Genomic DNA, 13,575 nt, shown 5'->3' on the forward strand with positions numbered 1-13,575 from the left:
TACTGCCCACTATGCTTATAAAGGGCAGTGTTACCTGATTAGTTGGAGCCATATTATTACATTACTGTAGTGGCGTTTTCTTTCACATTACATAGGGGCAACTCTTGAATATAGACTCTCATGAGGCTTTATGTCCAGATTTAAATTGAACTGAGAGGCATCTGTAATAGTAAACCCAAACAACATTCATTCATTCATTTAAAAAGTTTATTGGGGGGCTTCCCTGGTGGCACAGTGGTTGAGAGTCTGCCTGCCGATGCAGGGGACGCGGGTTTGTGCCCCCGTCTGGGAAGATCCCACATGCCGCGGAGCGGCTGGGCCCGTGAGCCATGGCCGCTGAGCCTGCGCGTCCGGAGCCTGTGCTCCGCAACGGGAGAGGCCACAGCAGTGAGAGGCCCGCGTAAGTTTATTGGGAGTTCCCTGGCAGTCCAGTGGTTAGGACTCGGCACTTTCACTGTGGTGTGCTAGGTTCAATCCCTAGTTGGGGAACTAAGATCCTGCAAGCCGCATGGCATGGCCACCAAAAAAACAAAAAAACGAAATGTTTATTGAGCACCTCCTTTGTGCCAAGCACTGTTAGAGGCAATAAAGGCATAAAACTTCCTGCCTCCACGAAACTTACATTCTTTTTTGGAGATTAGACTGTAAAGCAACAAACAAACCAAAAAATAAATTGTAGAGAAAGTGAAAAAATGACAAATGCTATGGAGAAAAAATAAAACAGGGCAGTCGATGGGTGAAGAATAGGGAGGGATGGCCTCTCTGCGAAGACGGCGCTTAAATAAAGGCCCGAAAGAAGTAAAACCAAATGCTCAAGGTTTTTGAGCAGCTGAATTTTGCAAGATCTCATCATTATCTTAAAACTAAGGAAATTTTAAATGGCAGTATACCCAGGTAAAAATAGATTCCGATGGAAACTTGCTTTGCTATTAAATATGTAGGAAATGAGGTCCTACTACTCTCTTTGTTTTTTCTATTTTAGAATGTAAAATATCTAATAAAATATGTAACTTTCTTTAACAGCGAAGTCCAGGTAGCTCACATTGGAAACAATACACTTTTTCAGTATTGCTGCATTTTTTCAAAACATTTTTTTAAAAAGCTCTTGGTATTTTTGTTTGTTTTTTATTGTGATAAAAAACATATACAGTTTACCATTTTACCCATTTTTAAGTGTACAGTTTAGTAGTATTAAGTGTATTCATATTGTTGTGAGACAGGTCTTAAGAACTTTTTCATCTTGCAAACTGGAACTCTGTATCCATCGAGCAATGCATCCCTTCTTCCCCACCCCCACCTCTGTAGCCCCTGGCAACCCACCACTCTACTTTGAATTGCTATGAAATTGACTGTTTTGTATACCTCATAGGTGGCATCATACCATATTTGTCTTTTTGTGACTGGCTTATTTCACTTAGCATAACATCCTCAAGGTTCTTCCACGCTATATCTCAAAGCATTTTGCAGTACCTCTTATGGAATTGTCTTTTGAGTCTGTGGCACATTCTTTTGAAGCTATTCATTTATTCAAGCCTTATTCCATGCCCAGGGCCCCTGCCCTAGAGTGCCTCAGAGTCTGATCATGGAAACCGTGTGTCATATAACATGTGTGATAAATACCAAATAGGAAGCAAGTAAAAAATACTGTGAGGGTCACGTTTGTATTTTCAGACCTGGACAGCAACAGTGAAAGATGAACTAGAGGAATGGAAAGAAAGAGCCAACAGACTTTGATATCAATTCAGACAGAAATTAAGAAGGTAGCAAAGGTGGTGGTGGAGGAGAAAGACGAGGCAGATGGAGGGATAAATTGGAGGGAGTGAGAAACACCTCTATAGGAGAAACAAGGAGGTAGAAACCAACAGGCGATAATGAACATTTTAGGCTTAGTAACTATGCAAAGTTATAAACACTCCTAGGTCTCAAGGGGCAAGGAGAGGAATTAGAGCCTTCGTAGGAAACTTTGGTCTTCCATAGAAGAATTTACTACTACCAAACTATGGCCAGGCAAAGAAGGAGCTGAAGAATAGATATCCCAACTTCTTTCTCCTCTGACCTACAAGCCCACTTTGCAGCTCATTAACTGAACCTAATCAGAAACCATAAGCCACCACTGACAGCATCCTGAGGCACAGCAGGTCTGAGGGTACCCAGAATATCCATCACCGTTATTTTTTATTCTCCTCATATTATGTGTGAAGTAACTGGTCATCAACTTGCCCGAGTTTACAAATAAATGGCTGGAGCCTGTTTTATTCCAGAGCTTGTACTTTAAACCATTATTCTGTACTGTGCTCCAGCTACAAAAAAAAAAAAAAAAATCAACAACAAAAGAAGCATGTCATTGAGCACCTACTGCATGCCAGACACTTTTCCTGTGTGCAGAAAATACAACATGAAACAAATGCTATAACTTACTTAAGGATTAGAGTCAGTGTCTAGGAATTACATTCCACTGCTAGTTCAGTGACTTAAGTAGATTGTTCTGATTCTCAGATAAAAGCCTGAAGATAAGCTTTTCAGGGCTAGTATGTGGCCCTTTGAAGTCATCAAGGACCTAGGTTTCTTCTGCCTTTCTCTTCAAACCATCCTTGGTGTGTGGCCTCTGTCCTCAGAATCACAAGATAGCTGCTGTAGCCTAAGCCATCACATCTGCATTCCAAGCAGGAAGCAAGAGGAAATGGGGGGAAATACCATCTCCTATTCTAAAGACATTTTTCTATAAGTTCTACCCAACATCTTCTATTTGTATTCCATTGGTCAGAATTTAGTCACTTGTCCACACCTAGCAGTAAGGGAGGCTGATAAATGTAGTTTTTCACTGGATGAGCCCATTACTCTCATAATGACATCAGAGTTCTGTTATTGAAAGGGGAAAAATAGATGTAATCTAGGCAACCACCAGGCTCTGTCATAGGGTCTTACTCATTTTTATAGCCGTACAACCTAACACAAAGACCTGGTACATAGTAGGTGTTCAATAAATTACTATAAAACTAATCTCAACAACAAGTAATTTAGTTCATGTAGTAGAGTGTCAAGAGATAGGGTTAGAGAAGTAGGCCTGGACCAGATCCTACAGGGCCCTATCTTCTAAATTAAATGTAGCTTGGACATGACAATGATAGTGAAGTTCCCCCCAAATAACCTAGGAATAAGGAATATACATTAGACCTATGGGACAAGCTGTGAAACTAATTTTAAATGTCTATGACCAAAAAACTGAAAAGTCAATTTATGAAGTGAGAAAGCAGTTAATCCCCAGGACAGAGGTACACTCGACTGTGGCAAAGCTACTTCATTAATACATCTGAAGAAAGAAGTTACTGGGAGGAGGGGATGGAAGGCGGATGGTCTGCAATGGACCAGACACAGATTGAAGTAGTCAGGAAGGACAGTCTACCATTAAAATGCTTGTACTGTCCTTTATGAGTCTTAAGATTCCCTTTTAATATCAAAAGTTTTATTTACCTTCTACTATACATACATACATACATAGTAGTAAAAGAACTTTTAGTATCAGTTGATTGAGAAAATGCAGATATACAAATTCTGTGCCTTTTGCTTGAGCTGTAGAAGTTGCTTTCATAATTTTTGTCCACGAGCCACAGTTAAGAAAACCAGTTTACATTATGACCTAGTGAAGATCACAGTTTCTCAAAATGGAACTTACCCCTCCCCTGGCAGATCAGCTAGCATTCTGGTTTGTACTCTGGTTTCTTTTGGATTTGGTTAGGCCCTGTCACCTTTGAATTCTCTTGGAAGATAGCACCTGGCTTTTCCCTATGATTTCCTTATTTTACCCTGGAAGCTTCTTTCACCTTTAATACTAATAACTTTGGACTTCCTATTAAAGAAAAACTACTAAAGTGTTTTAATGCAGATTTGCATTTTAGAAAGATAAGCTTGGAGGGATTGTGGGTGATGAACATAATAGAAGAAAAAGCCAAATCAGAATTAGGAAATTCTTGCGGGAGTGAAGCCCAGAAATGATGAGGGCCCAAGGTAAGCCTTTTGGGGTCAAGATAGAAGCAGAATAAGGAGTTTAAAAGATATTTCTACAAATGTTAGGGACTGTTTAGAATGAACGTAGCAAGTGGAAAAAAAAAATGGAGAAATCTAAGATGAAGAGGAATCAATCATTTCTGGTTTAGATGACTGAACAAAATATGGTACCATTCACCAAGACAGAGAATATGGCGATTGGGGGAGTTCATTTTGACATACTGAATTTTACTTGCCTTTAGGTATCATGTAAAAGTATTTGTAGCTCAAGTTAGAGCTATGGTTATACAGATGGGGCTGGAGGAAGGAGGTGGAGGGTCTACTGGTATATTTGGTGGTAATTGAAGCTGCCCAAGGGCATGGCTAAGGGCAAGAGGAGCTGACCATTGATGTCACTTCTAACATTTTGTGCATCAGCTATGGCATATGAAAAAGATAAAATTGTCATAACTTATCTTACTTATCTATATGCCAATGTATATATATTTAGGAATGTGGTTCTTCATAGTTTTAAGGAGATATAAGTGGGAAAGGAGTAATTGCATGTTTGATTTATTATATTATATAAAATAAGATGTTTTGATTGGCATCAGTATCTTATATAGGGAGTTCTAAGTGCTCTATCACAGACCACCTTCCCTGCTCTTTTGTTACTACTCTGTATAGCCAGGCTCTTTTACATTGAAATGATTGAGCAATAAACCCAAGAAGTACTCTGGTAAATACTTAGCAATGCAGAATACCCAAAGCACAATGATTTGGATCTAGAAATTCTTTACTAAATATCTATTGAGTGAATGAGTATCTGTATGTAGATAGATAAGACAACTAAAAAGAAGCTGTGCCCTTGATTTTTTTATAATTTTATTTGAAAATAGAATCAATTCATAAAATATTCGCCTCTGTAGAATATATTAAATATCGGATTTAAGCCAGAAAACACAGCTGTGTATTTATTTTAATCGACATACCAGGTGGGAGATTATTTCTGACAAAAGACAAAATCTTTGCCCTTAAGTCTCTTTCTGAATTACAAAAAGCAATTATTTACTATAATTTTACATAAAAATCCCCAATGTATATAGGTACTTAGTTATTTGAATTGTTTCTCTTCTCCTCCTTATAAGCATTTTACATAATTTTCTTTTCTTCTTCTTCTTCTTTTTTTTTTTTTTCCTTTTTTTTTTACAGACCAAAAAAGAAGCACCTGAGTGGTCTAAGACACAAAAAATGAAGACGTAGTGTTTTGGACAGATTTGCTCTATCATTATTTACTCCTGAAGGTCTTTTTCTGATGAACAAAATTTATCTTAATCACGTACTTGACATTTTTTAAATAGCTAATTTAAAGTTTATTTTAACTGAATGTTAAATTAACAAATTATCATAATAATCAAACTACATAAAGTGCAAATATTTGGTTTTATCTATTTTGTTACAAAATAAATATTGTATACTCTACTATGATTTAAATATTGAAGCTTTCGTAATTCTTTAAGGCATTTTAAACATGTGGCTTATAAATATTTTGATTAGTTATATTGGTGAGTATTTTTCTAACTATATAAATTTTGAATTTAAATGTCATAACACAAATACCAAGACACCTTACAATTTTTAAATTAATAGTCATCTGTGAAGTCTACTAGAAGGCATTTTATATGCCCAATAATGGTGGTCAGATATCATGTAAGTGGATATGAATTGCTGATTCTTTCTTTGGGCTCTGTTTTTTCTTATATTTCATATTATTATTAACCAATACAATCTGGTACAAAGTCCGTTATTCCATTGGTCAAGTAAAAATTTGGTGGAAACTGTCTTGTTACTTTGGTCAAAACAGATGCAGTATGGACCAAATATCTAGTCTGTAAGAAAAAATCAGTAGCATTTTCTCTTTTTCTTGGCATAAAATATGCTCCATTTGTCATTCAAGAGTTACAATTTAAAAGAAAGAAGAGGGGTGGAAGAGAAAGAAAAGAAAAAGAAAGAAGTATATTTTCATGTATCAGATTTTCTCAACCACTGTTGACATAGAGGCTGGACAATTCTTTATTCAGGACAGGAGTGGGGCAGTTCTTTGCCTTGTGGGATGTTTGTCAGCATCTCTGGCCTCTACCACTAGATGACAGTAGCACCCGCACCCCCAGCCCGAGTTGTGACAGTCAGAACCCTCTCTGTCCCTCAGGGTCGCACATCACCCCCGCCTCCTAGTGAAGCACCACTGATGCGCAAATCACTGATTATCCTGGTAGATATGAAAAAAGAATCTATCTAATCACTGTGTTCTTTGAAAGTTTACAGTATCATAGGCTATTAGTTGAGTGTGAGAGAACAGAAAAAGCCTCTGATAATAATATGCACTTGTAAATCTACTGTTGGCCTAAAAACCCTAATCTCATCCTTCCCTTTTATTTTGTTTGGATACATCTAAAATACGACTTTCTGCAACAAAGATTTGTGAAAACGGCCTTTCTCAGGCACGCATCCTAAATCCAGATGCGCTTATAATTCATTAAAACTAAATTTGTAGCGTAATTTGTTTCTTTCCAAAATGCTAGAAGAGAATGTCTGTTTTATTTTCACCTCTAGTTATTAATCGAAAAGCATTTTATAGTTTAGTTCAGTCAACGCTGTTTGTTATATGTACATATTTTAATATAAAGGAATACTGATTGATTATCCAAGTTAAAGTTATGGTGTGGACAAAGGCACAGAAGCAGGAAAATTTGGAGCTAATTTTAAAAATAGAAAATGCAGTGATGAGGAAATTGAGGAAGTCTTCCTCCCTCCAAATCCCTATTTTTTTCCCCTCTTCCTTTCCTTTCCTTTCTAGATATGAATTACTCCTTTAAAAAAACGTAGTTCTTTCTATCATATCCTACCATTAATAAAGCTCAGGATTAGACTGTGGTATGAAATCTTTTTAGATGACATTTGTGAATTTTCTAATTCAGATGCCATTCCTTCCAGAAAGTTCTATCTGTTCTACCATAGTAATTTATGTACTCTGTACTCTATATCTCTAATTCTGCTTACCATATTTTATAATAATTGCTTACTTGTCCATTTCCTTGAAGGCAAGAACTATTTCTTAAGCTTTTTTTGGTCCTCAGTATTTAGCACTGTGCCTTGAATTTAAGCTCTAAATGTTTATTTGATGAATTTGGGCACAGATGAGATACAGTGATGTAACTTTTTTAATATATTAAAAATCAATGGGTTTTTTTTTTGCTTTTTAGTATCACAGAATCTATTCTAGCTCATTTTTGTTTGGGGGGGTTTTTTTGAATTTTATTTTAATTTTTTATACAGCAGGTTCTTATTAGTCATCCATTTTATACACATCAGTGTATACATGTCAATCCCAATCTCCCAATTCATCACAGCACCACCCCCCGCCGCTGCTTTCCCCGCTTGGTGTCCATACGTTTGTTCTCTACATCTGTGTCTCTATTTCTGCCCTGCAAAGTGGTTCATCTGTACCATTTTTCTAGGTTCCACATATATGCGTTAATATATGATATTTGTTTTTCTCTTTCTGACTTACTTCACTCTGTATGACAGTCTCTAGATCCATCCATGCCTCTACAAATGACCCAATTTCGTTCCTTTTTATGGCTGAGTAATATTCCATTGTATATATGTACCACATCTTCTTTATCCATTCATCTACCGATGGGCATTTAGGTTGCTTTCATGACCTGGCTGTTGTAAATAGTGCTGCAATGAACATTGGGGTGCATGTGCCTTTTTGAATTATGGTTTTCTCTGGGTATATGCCCAGTAGTAGGATTCCTGGGTCTTACAGTAATTCTATTTTTAGTTTTTTAAGGAACCTGCATACTGTTCTCCATAGTGTCTAGCTCAGTTCTTAATACCACTACAACCCTTGCCTTTTCTTTAAATTTCCAGACCTTCATTTTCTCTTTCTAATTTTTTAAAATAAATTTATTTGTTTATTTATTTTTGGCTGTGTTGGGTCTTTGTTGCTGTGCGTGGGCTTTCTCTAGTTATGGCAAGCGGGGTCTACTCTTCATTGCGGTGCACGGGCTTCTCATTGCAGTGGGTTCTCTTGCTGCAGAGCATGGGCTCTAGGCGCACGGGCTTCAGTATTTGTGGCTCTCGGGCTCTAGAGGGCAGTCTCAGTAGTTGTGTCTCACGGGCTTAGTTGCTCTGCGGCATGTGGGATTTTCCCGAACCAGGGCTTGAACCCGTATCCCCTGCATTGGCAGGTGGATTCTTAACCCCTGTGTCGCCAGGGAAGCCCTCTTTTTTTTTTTTAATATTTATTTATTTTTATTTAGTCACGCTGGGTCTTAGTTGCGGCAGGCAGGCTCCTTATTTGTGGCATGCGTGTGGGATCTAGTTCCTGACCAGGGATCGAACCCAGGCCCCCTGCATGAGGAGCACAGAATCTTAACCACTGTGCTACCAGCAAAGTCCCTCTGCTTACTTTTTTATTTGTTTTTTTTTGTTTTTGTTTTTGTTTTTTGCGGTACGCAGGCCTCTCCCTTTGCAGAGCACAGGCTCCAGACGCGCAGGCTCAGCGGCCGTGGCTCACGGGCCTACCGCTCCGCGGCATGTGGGATCTTCCCGGACCGGGGCACGAACCCGAGTCCCCTGCATCGGCAGGCGGACTCTCAACCACTGCGCCACCAGGGAAGCCCTGCTTACTTTTTTTTTTTAATTGTGGTAAAAAACACATAACATAGACTTTACCATCTACTCATTTTTAAGTGTAGGGTTCAATATGTTGAGTTTATTCACATTGTTGTACAACAGGTCTCTCAGACTTTTTCATCTTTCAAATCTGGAACTCTATACTCATTAAACAACTCCCCTTTTCCCCTTTCTCTCATCCTATCACACGGTGACCCAGAGTCACTATGTTGTACAGGCAGTGGTTGGATAATCACCAGGAAGTTTAAGGCCAGATTCCCACCTTTAGGGGAGGTTGAAGTTGTTAATGAGCCAGTTTCCCTTTTATTTTACGATCCTGAGAGACTAATGATAGACAAAACAAAAGAGTTCGTCTTAAATATTACTCCTTTAAAAAAGTAATTAGTACTGTAAATGCTTCTAAGAAAGACTTCCTGAGGCTTGGAGGTCACCAGGCAAAACTCGCCAGCCAAACAGCTATCTAGAGTCCTCCAAGGTAATGTTTACTTTCGTTGATTTACAGAGCCCATGGTCTAGTTCTCAGCCTTACAGGACTCAGAAACTTAATTCTGTTAATGAACTAAAGATGACACATCTTTCAGGAGTATGCCCACACTTACTGGTTATAAATCGTAATGTATCAGTTATGAGCGAAAAGTAAAACTATTATACAGAATGCCACTTACTGGGATAAGCACAAATGATGTGTTCTTGCCTTATTTTCCCTTGGCTTCTGCAATACTGTACTCTCATTTTCCCCCTTGCTCCTCTTCTAGCTGATCATAAAACATTAGAGTTTTTCAAAGTGTCTTTTCCCCCTTGAGTCTTTGTTCTGTTCTGTACTTATTCTCTTGATAATTTCTGCTCCCTGGCTTCAGTTACTATATGCCAACATTCCCAAGTTTATATCCCTAGTCCAAACTGTTACCTTTTAATATAGGACCTGACTACTTGACATCTCTACTTGAATGTCTCATTGTAACCTTAAACTTAACATGTGCAAAACTGAATACACCAAGTTTCTTCTCCAGTGTTCCCAGTTTCAATAAATGGCTCATATCAGTGGCTATTCAATGGCTTGTATTACAAACCTATGAGTCATTCCAGACCCTTTTCTCATTAGGCCTCAAGCTTCAGTCACCACGCCCAGATGATCTAGCTCTTAAATAGTTCCCTTTTTTTAAACTTTCGATTATGAAAATTTCCAAATATATAAAAGGGCAAAATAAATCTTGGGATGATGGATATGTTCACTATCTTGATTATGGTGATGGTTTCATGGGGGTGTATATGTATAAAAATGCTTATCAAATTCTACTTTTTTAAATGTACAGTTTATTGTATGTCAGTTGTACCTCAATTAAGATGTTTTAAAAAAGAAAGGTAAGAGTTAGGAAATCACCATTTAGTAACCCCTGATGAAATGATTCAGGCATCAATCACCAATGAATGCTAAAGCAGTTAGAGGATATCGCAGAACTTTATATCAGGTCATAACCACCAAAATGCTCTAATCAACCTTAGATTATGTTGATTTATGTGACTCTTGATGTGATGTAACGTGAAGTATAAAACAACACCTAGGGCTTCCCTGGTGGCTCAGTGGTTAAGAATCTGCCTGCCAATGCAGGGGACATGGGTTCGAGCCCTGGTCCAGGAAGATCCCACATGCTGCAGAGCAACTAAGCCCGTGCAGCACACTACTGAGCCTGCGCTCTAGAGCCTGCAAGCCACAACTACTGAAGCCTGCGCGCCTAGGTGCTGTGCTTCACAGCAAGAGAAACCACCGCAATGAGAAGCCTGCACACCGCAACGAAGAGCAGCCCCCGCTCGACGCAACTAGAGAAAGCCCGCGCACAGCAATGAAGACCCAACACAGCCAAAAATAAATTAAGTAAATAAATTAATCAAATAAAACACCTATGCAGTATCCTTGGAAAAAAATAAATAAATAACCTGAATCAGATCAAGTCTTTAGACCTAACTTCCAGTCTGTAGGCAAAACAAGAAATACACCAAGCCTAATGATACCATGAAGAAAGAATGAGTCATTCTGGGCACTGGGAATGTTCATTGTCTCTAGGCCCTCAATGTTTCTAGGCTTTTTCAGTAGACAGAGTTATGAAATAAGTGTTTTTAAATAGAGAGGGGAAAATCATGAGTTCCTACCAGTATATCCAATTCTAATTTAAGATTTTTTTAAAGATTTCAACTTCTTTAATTTTATACTTTGTATTTCATTTCCTATTTGTGAATTTCTATCACCACCTTAGCTCAAATCCTCATGTCCTCGTCCCTAGATTACGTCAGTCTCCTAACCAGTCTTCCTAAATCTACTCATGCCTCTCTCCAAACCATTCTCCACAGAGAATAATGATCTTTTTCCTTTTTTAGACACTACAATTTTTTATTTAGAGCTTAATCTACAGTTTTTACAAGGTATTATAAGATATGAACTTAGAAAATGGAACAAATTGCAATTGAGGTACAAGCTGAGAGCATAGTATATCATGTTTTAGTAAATTTAATTGAAAAATTTTAAATGAGGACTTCCCTGGTGGTGCAGTGGTTAAGAATCCGTCTGCCAGTGCAGGGAACACGAATTCGATCCCTGGTCCGGGAAGATCCCACATGCCACGGAGCAACTAAGCCTGTGAGCCACGACTACTGAGCCTGCGCATCACAACTACTGAAGCCTTTGCGCCTAGAGCCCGTGCTCCGCAACAAGAGAAGCCACCACAATGAGAAGCCCTTGCATGGCAACGAAGAGTAGCCCGCACTTACCGAAACTAGAGAAAGCCCCTGCACAACAACGAAGACCCAACGCAGCCAAAAATAAATAAATTTATTTAAAAAAAAAAAAAGACTTCTGGCATTATCAGGATAAATGCTTCTAAATAGATGGATTAAAGCATATTTTATTAGCCCCAGTTAGAAGCCAGTTCTTTTAGTTCTTATACTAGACGTATGTTGTGTTTCCTTTATATTCAAAGAGAATACCTACAGTTTAGAAAAATCTTCATAAATTTATTTTAAATGAAGCTAACTTTTGATACATTATTTCTACTTTTCAGGGGGGGTTTCCCCTTATTTTATAGTTGGGCACTTTCTAATTCAAAAGCCTAACACTACCTAATACACTTAATTCTGTGACCTAATGAAACAGGCTCTCAACTGTATTTAGCAGTTTAGAATCTAACATATTGCCTCCAAATAGAGTGGGATGGAATAGAGTAAAAATGACTGTCCTCTTAACCCAGATGCAATATAAAATAGTTCTCTTTTCTTCTAATAATAGAAATGCTTATGTATTACGAGGAAAAAAACGTTTTAAGCTTTAAAGATTTAAGCTATTCAATTCCACAGCATATAATACAGCAGTTATGTCCTTTATTGCTGCCAGCTTCATAAAACTAATCTGTAGTTTCAAACACAGGAAAAGCTATAATACAAGTACAATTTTTCTTTAATTTTCTAAAATTCCTCAGCATGTGGACTAAATGGATTAAGAACAGAGGGAAAAAAATTGTTTCAATTGCAATTTCTTCTTTTTTTTTTTTTTTTTTTTTTATTTTGCGGTACGCGGGCCTCTCACTGTTGTGGCCTCTCCCGGAGCACAGGCTCCGGACGCGCAGGCTCAGCGGCCATGGCTCACGGGCCCAGCCACTCCGTGGCATCTGGGATCTTCCCGGACCGGGGCACGAACCCGTGTCCCCTGCATCGGCAGGCGGACTCAACCACTGCGCCACCAGGGAAGCCCAATTTCTTCTTTTAAATAATCAAAACATAAGCCTAATAAATCAGAAGAAATGTTAGAAGCTGATCCAAAAACTTGAGTAACAGCTTTGCCATTTTAGGGAAATGCATTGAACACTTTTTGGTTAGTTTATGGTTATAGTTGCCTTCCAAGTAAAGCCAAGCATGAAGGGGGTGGGGGGGATTGCCATGACTTCTAAATATTTGTGAAACATTTTTGTAATATTTTTACTATATCACCCTGGAATTAGCATGTTGATTCTCAAAACCGCCAGATCTTTGACAATCTTTTAAATTATAGTAAAAAAAAAAAAATTGTGTCCCTTACACAGTATCAAGGGGTGTGCTCGTAAGTGTTCACCAGCCGGCTCTCAGGAGAAAGGATCCAGATTCGATGGGACCCAGATTTCAGCGGTGAGATGGGATAAAGACCCCCAAACCACCCAGCTGGCACTGGACAGGGATGCGCACCCTCTGCTCTGAGGTGCCAGCCAGCTCCCCACGCTGCCACGGCCTACGGGGTGCATCCGTACCTACTTTTCAAGCTCCTTTTGAGCTACTCTTTACATAACTCAGTGGCCTTTTTGCAGTTCCTTAAACTCTTCCAGCCCCTTTTTTCCTCAGAATCTTCACCACGGCTGTTTCCTCTGCCGAGAATACTGCGTCCTTCCTCCTCTAGTTCTTAAAAAAGCTTTAAAACCACTGTCCTAGGGCTTCCCTGGTGGCGCAGTGGTTGAGAGTCCGCCTGCCGATGCAGGGGACACGGGTTCGTGCCCCGGTCCGCGAAGATCCCACATGCCGTGGAGCGACTGGGCCCGTGAGCCATGGCCGCTGAGCCTGCGCGTCCGGAGCCTGTGCTCCGCAACGGGAGAGGCCACAACAGTGAGAGGCCCGCGTACTGCAAAAAAAACAAAAAAACACCACCGCCCTAGACAATACTGGAATGGGCAATGCCATCCAGACTCTTTATTTTATAGGTTTTAGATTAACAGTCCTGACCTCACCCTGCCATTACCACATTGCCTATACCTCTGTAATTTACATTCTAGTCACTTTCTAGTCCTTCTTCTGGGAGCCTATGAACCTGCGTTCTAGGTGACTGTGCTCATGTCTGCTCTAATCCAGTAAACTGGTGATTTTATTTTCACTCCG

General features: G+C 39.1%; 1 protein-coding gene across 1 annotated transcript in view; it reads left to right on the forward strand.

Moving 5' to 3' along the window:
- PIBF1 (progesterone immunomodulatory binding factor 1) overlaps positions 1-5,443 on the forward strand; it is a 211,905-nt gene extending 206,462 nt beyond the window's left edge. Inside the window, exon 18 of the mRNA XM_059995626.1 lies at positions 5,197-5,443. Coding sequence (XP_059851609.1) covers positions 5,197-5,247 — 51 coding nt within the window. The 3' untranslated portion in view covers positions 5,248-5,443. The remainder of the gene's footprint in view (positions 1-5,196) is intronic.
- The last annotated feature ends 8,132 nt before the right edge of the window (positions 5,444-13,575 follow it).

Source organism: Delphinus delphis, chromosome 18 (genome assembly GCF_949987515.2).
Source record: "Delphinus delphis chromosome 18, mDelDel1.2, whole genome shotgun sequence".
NCBI classification, from domain to species: domain Eukaryota; kingdom Metazoa; phylum Chordata; class Mammalia; order Artiodactyla; family Delphinidae; genus Delphinus; species Delphinus delphis.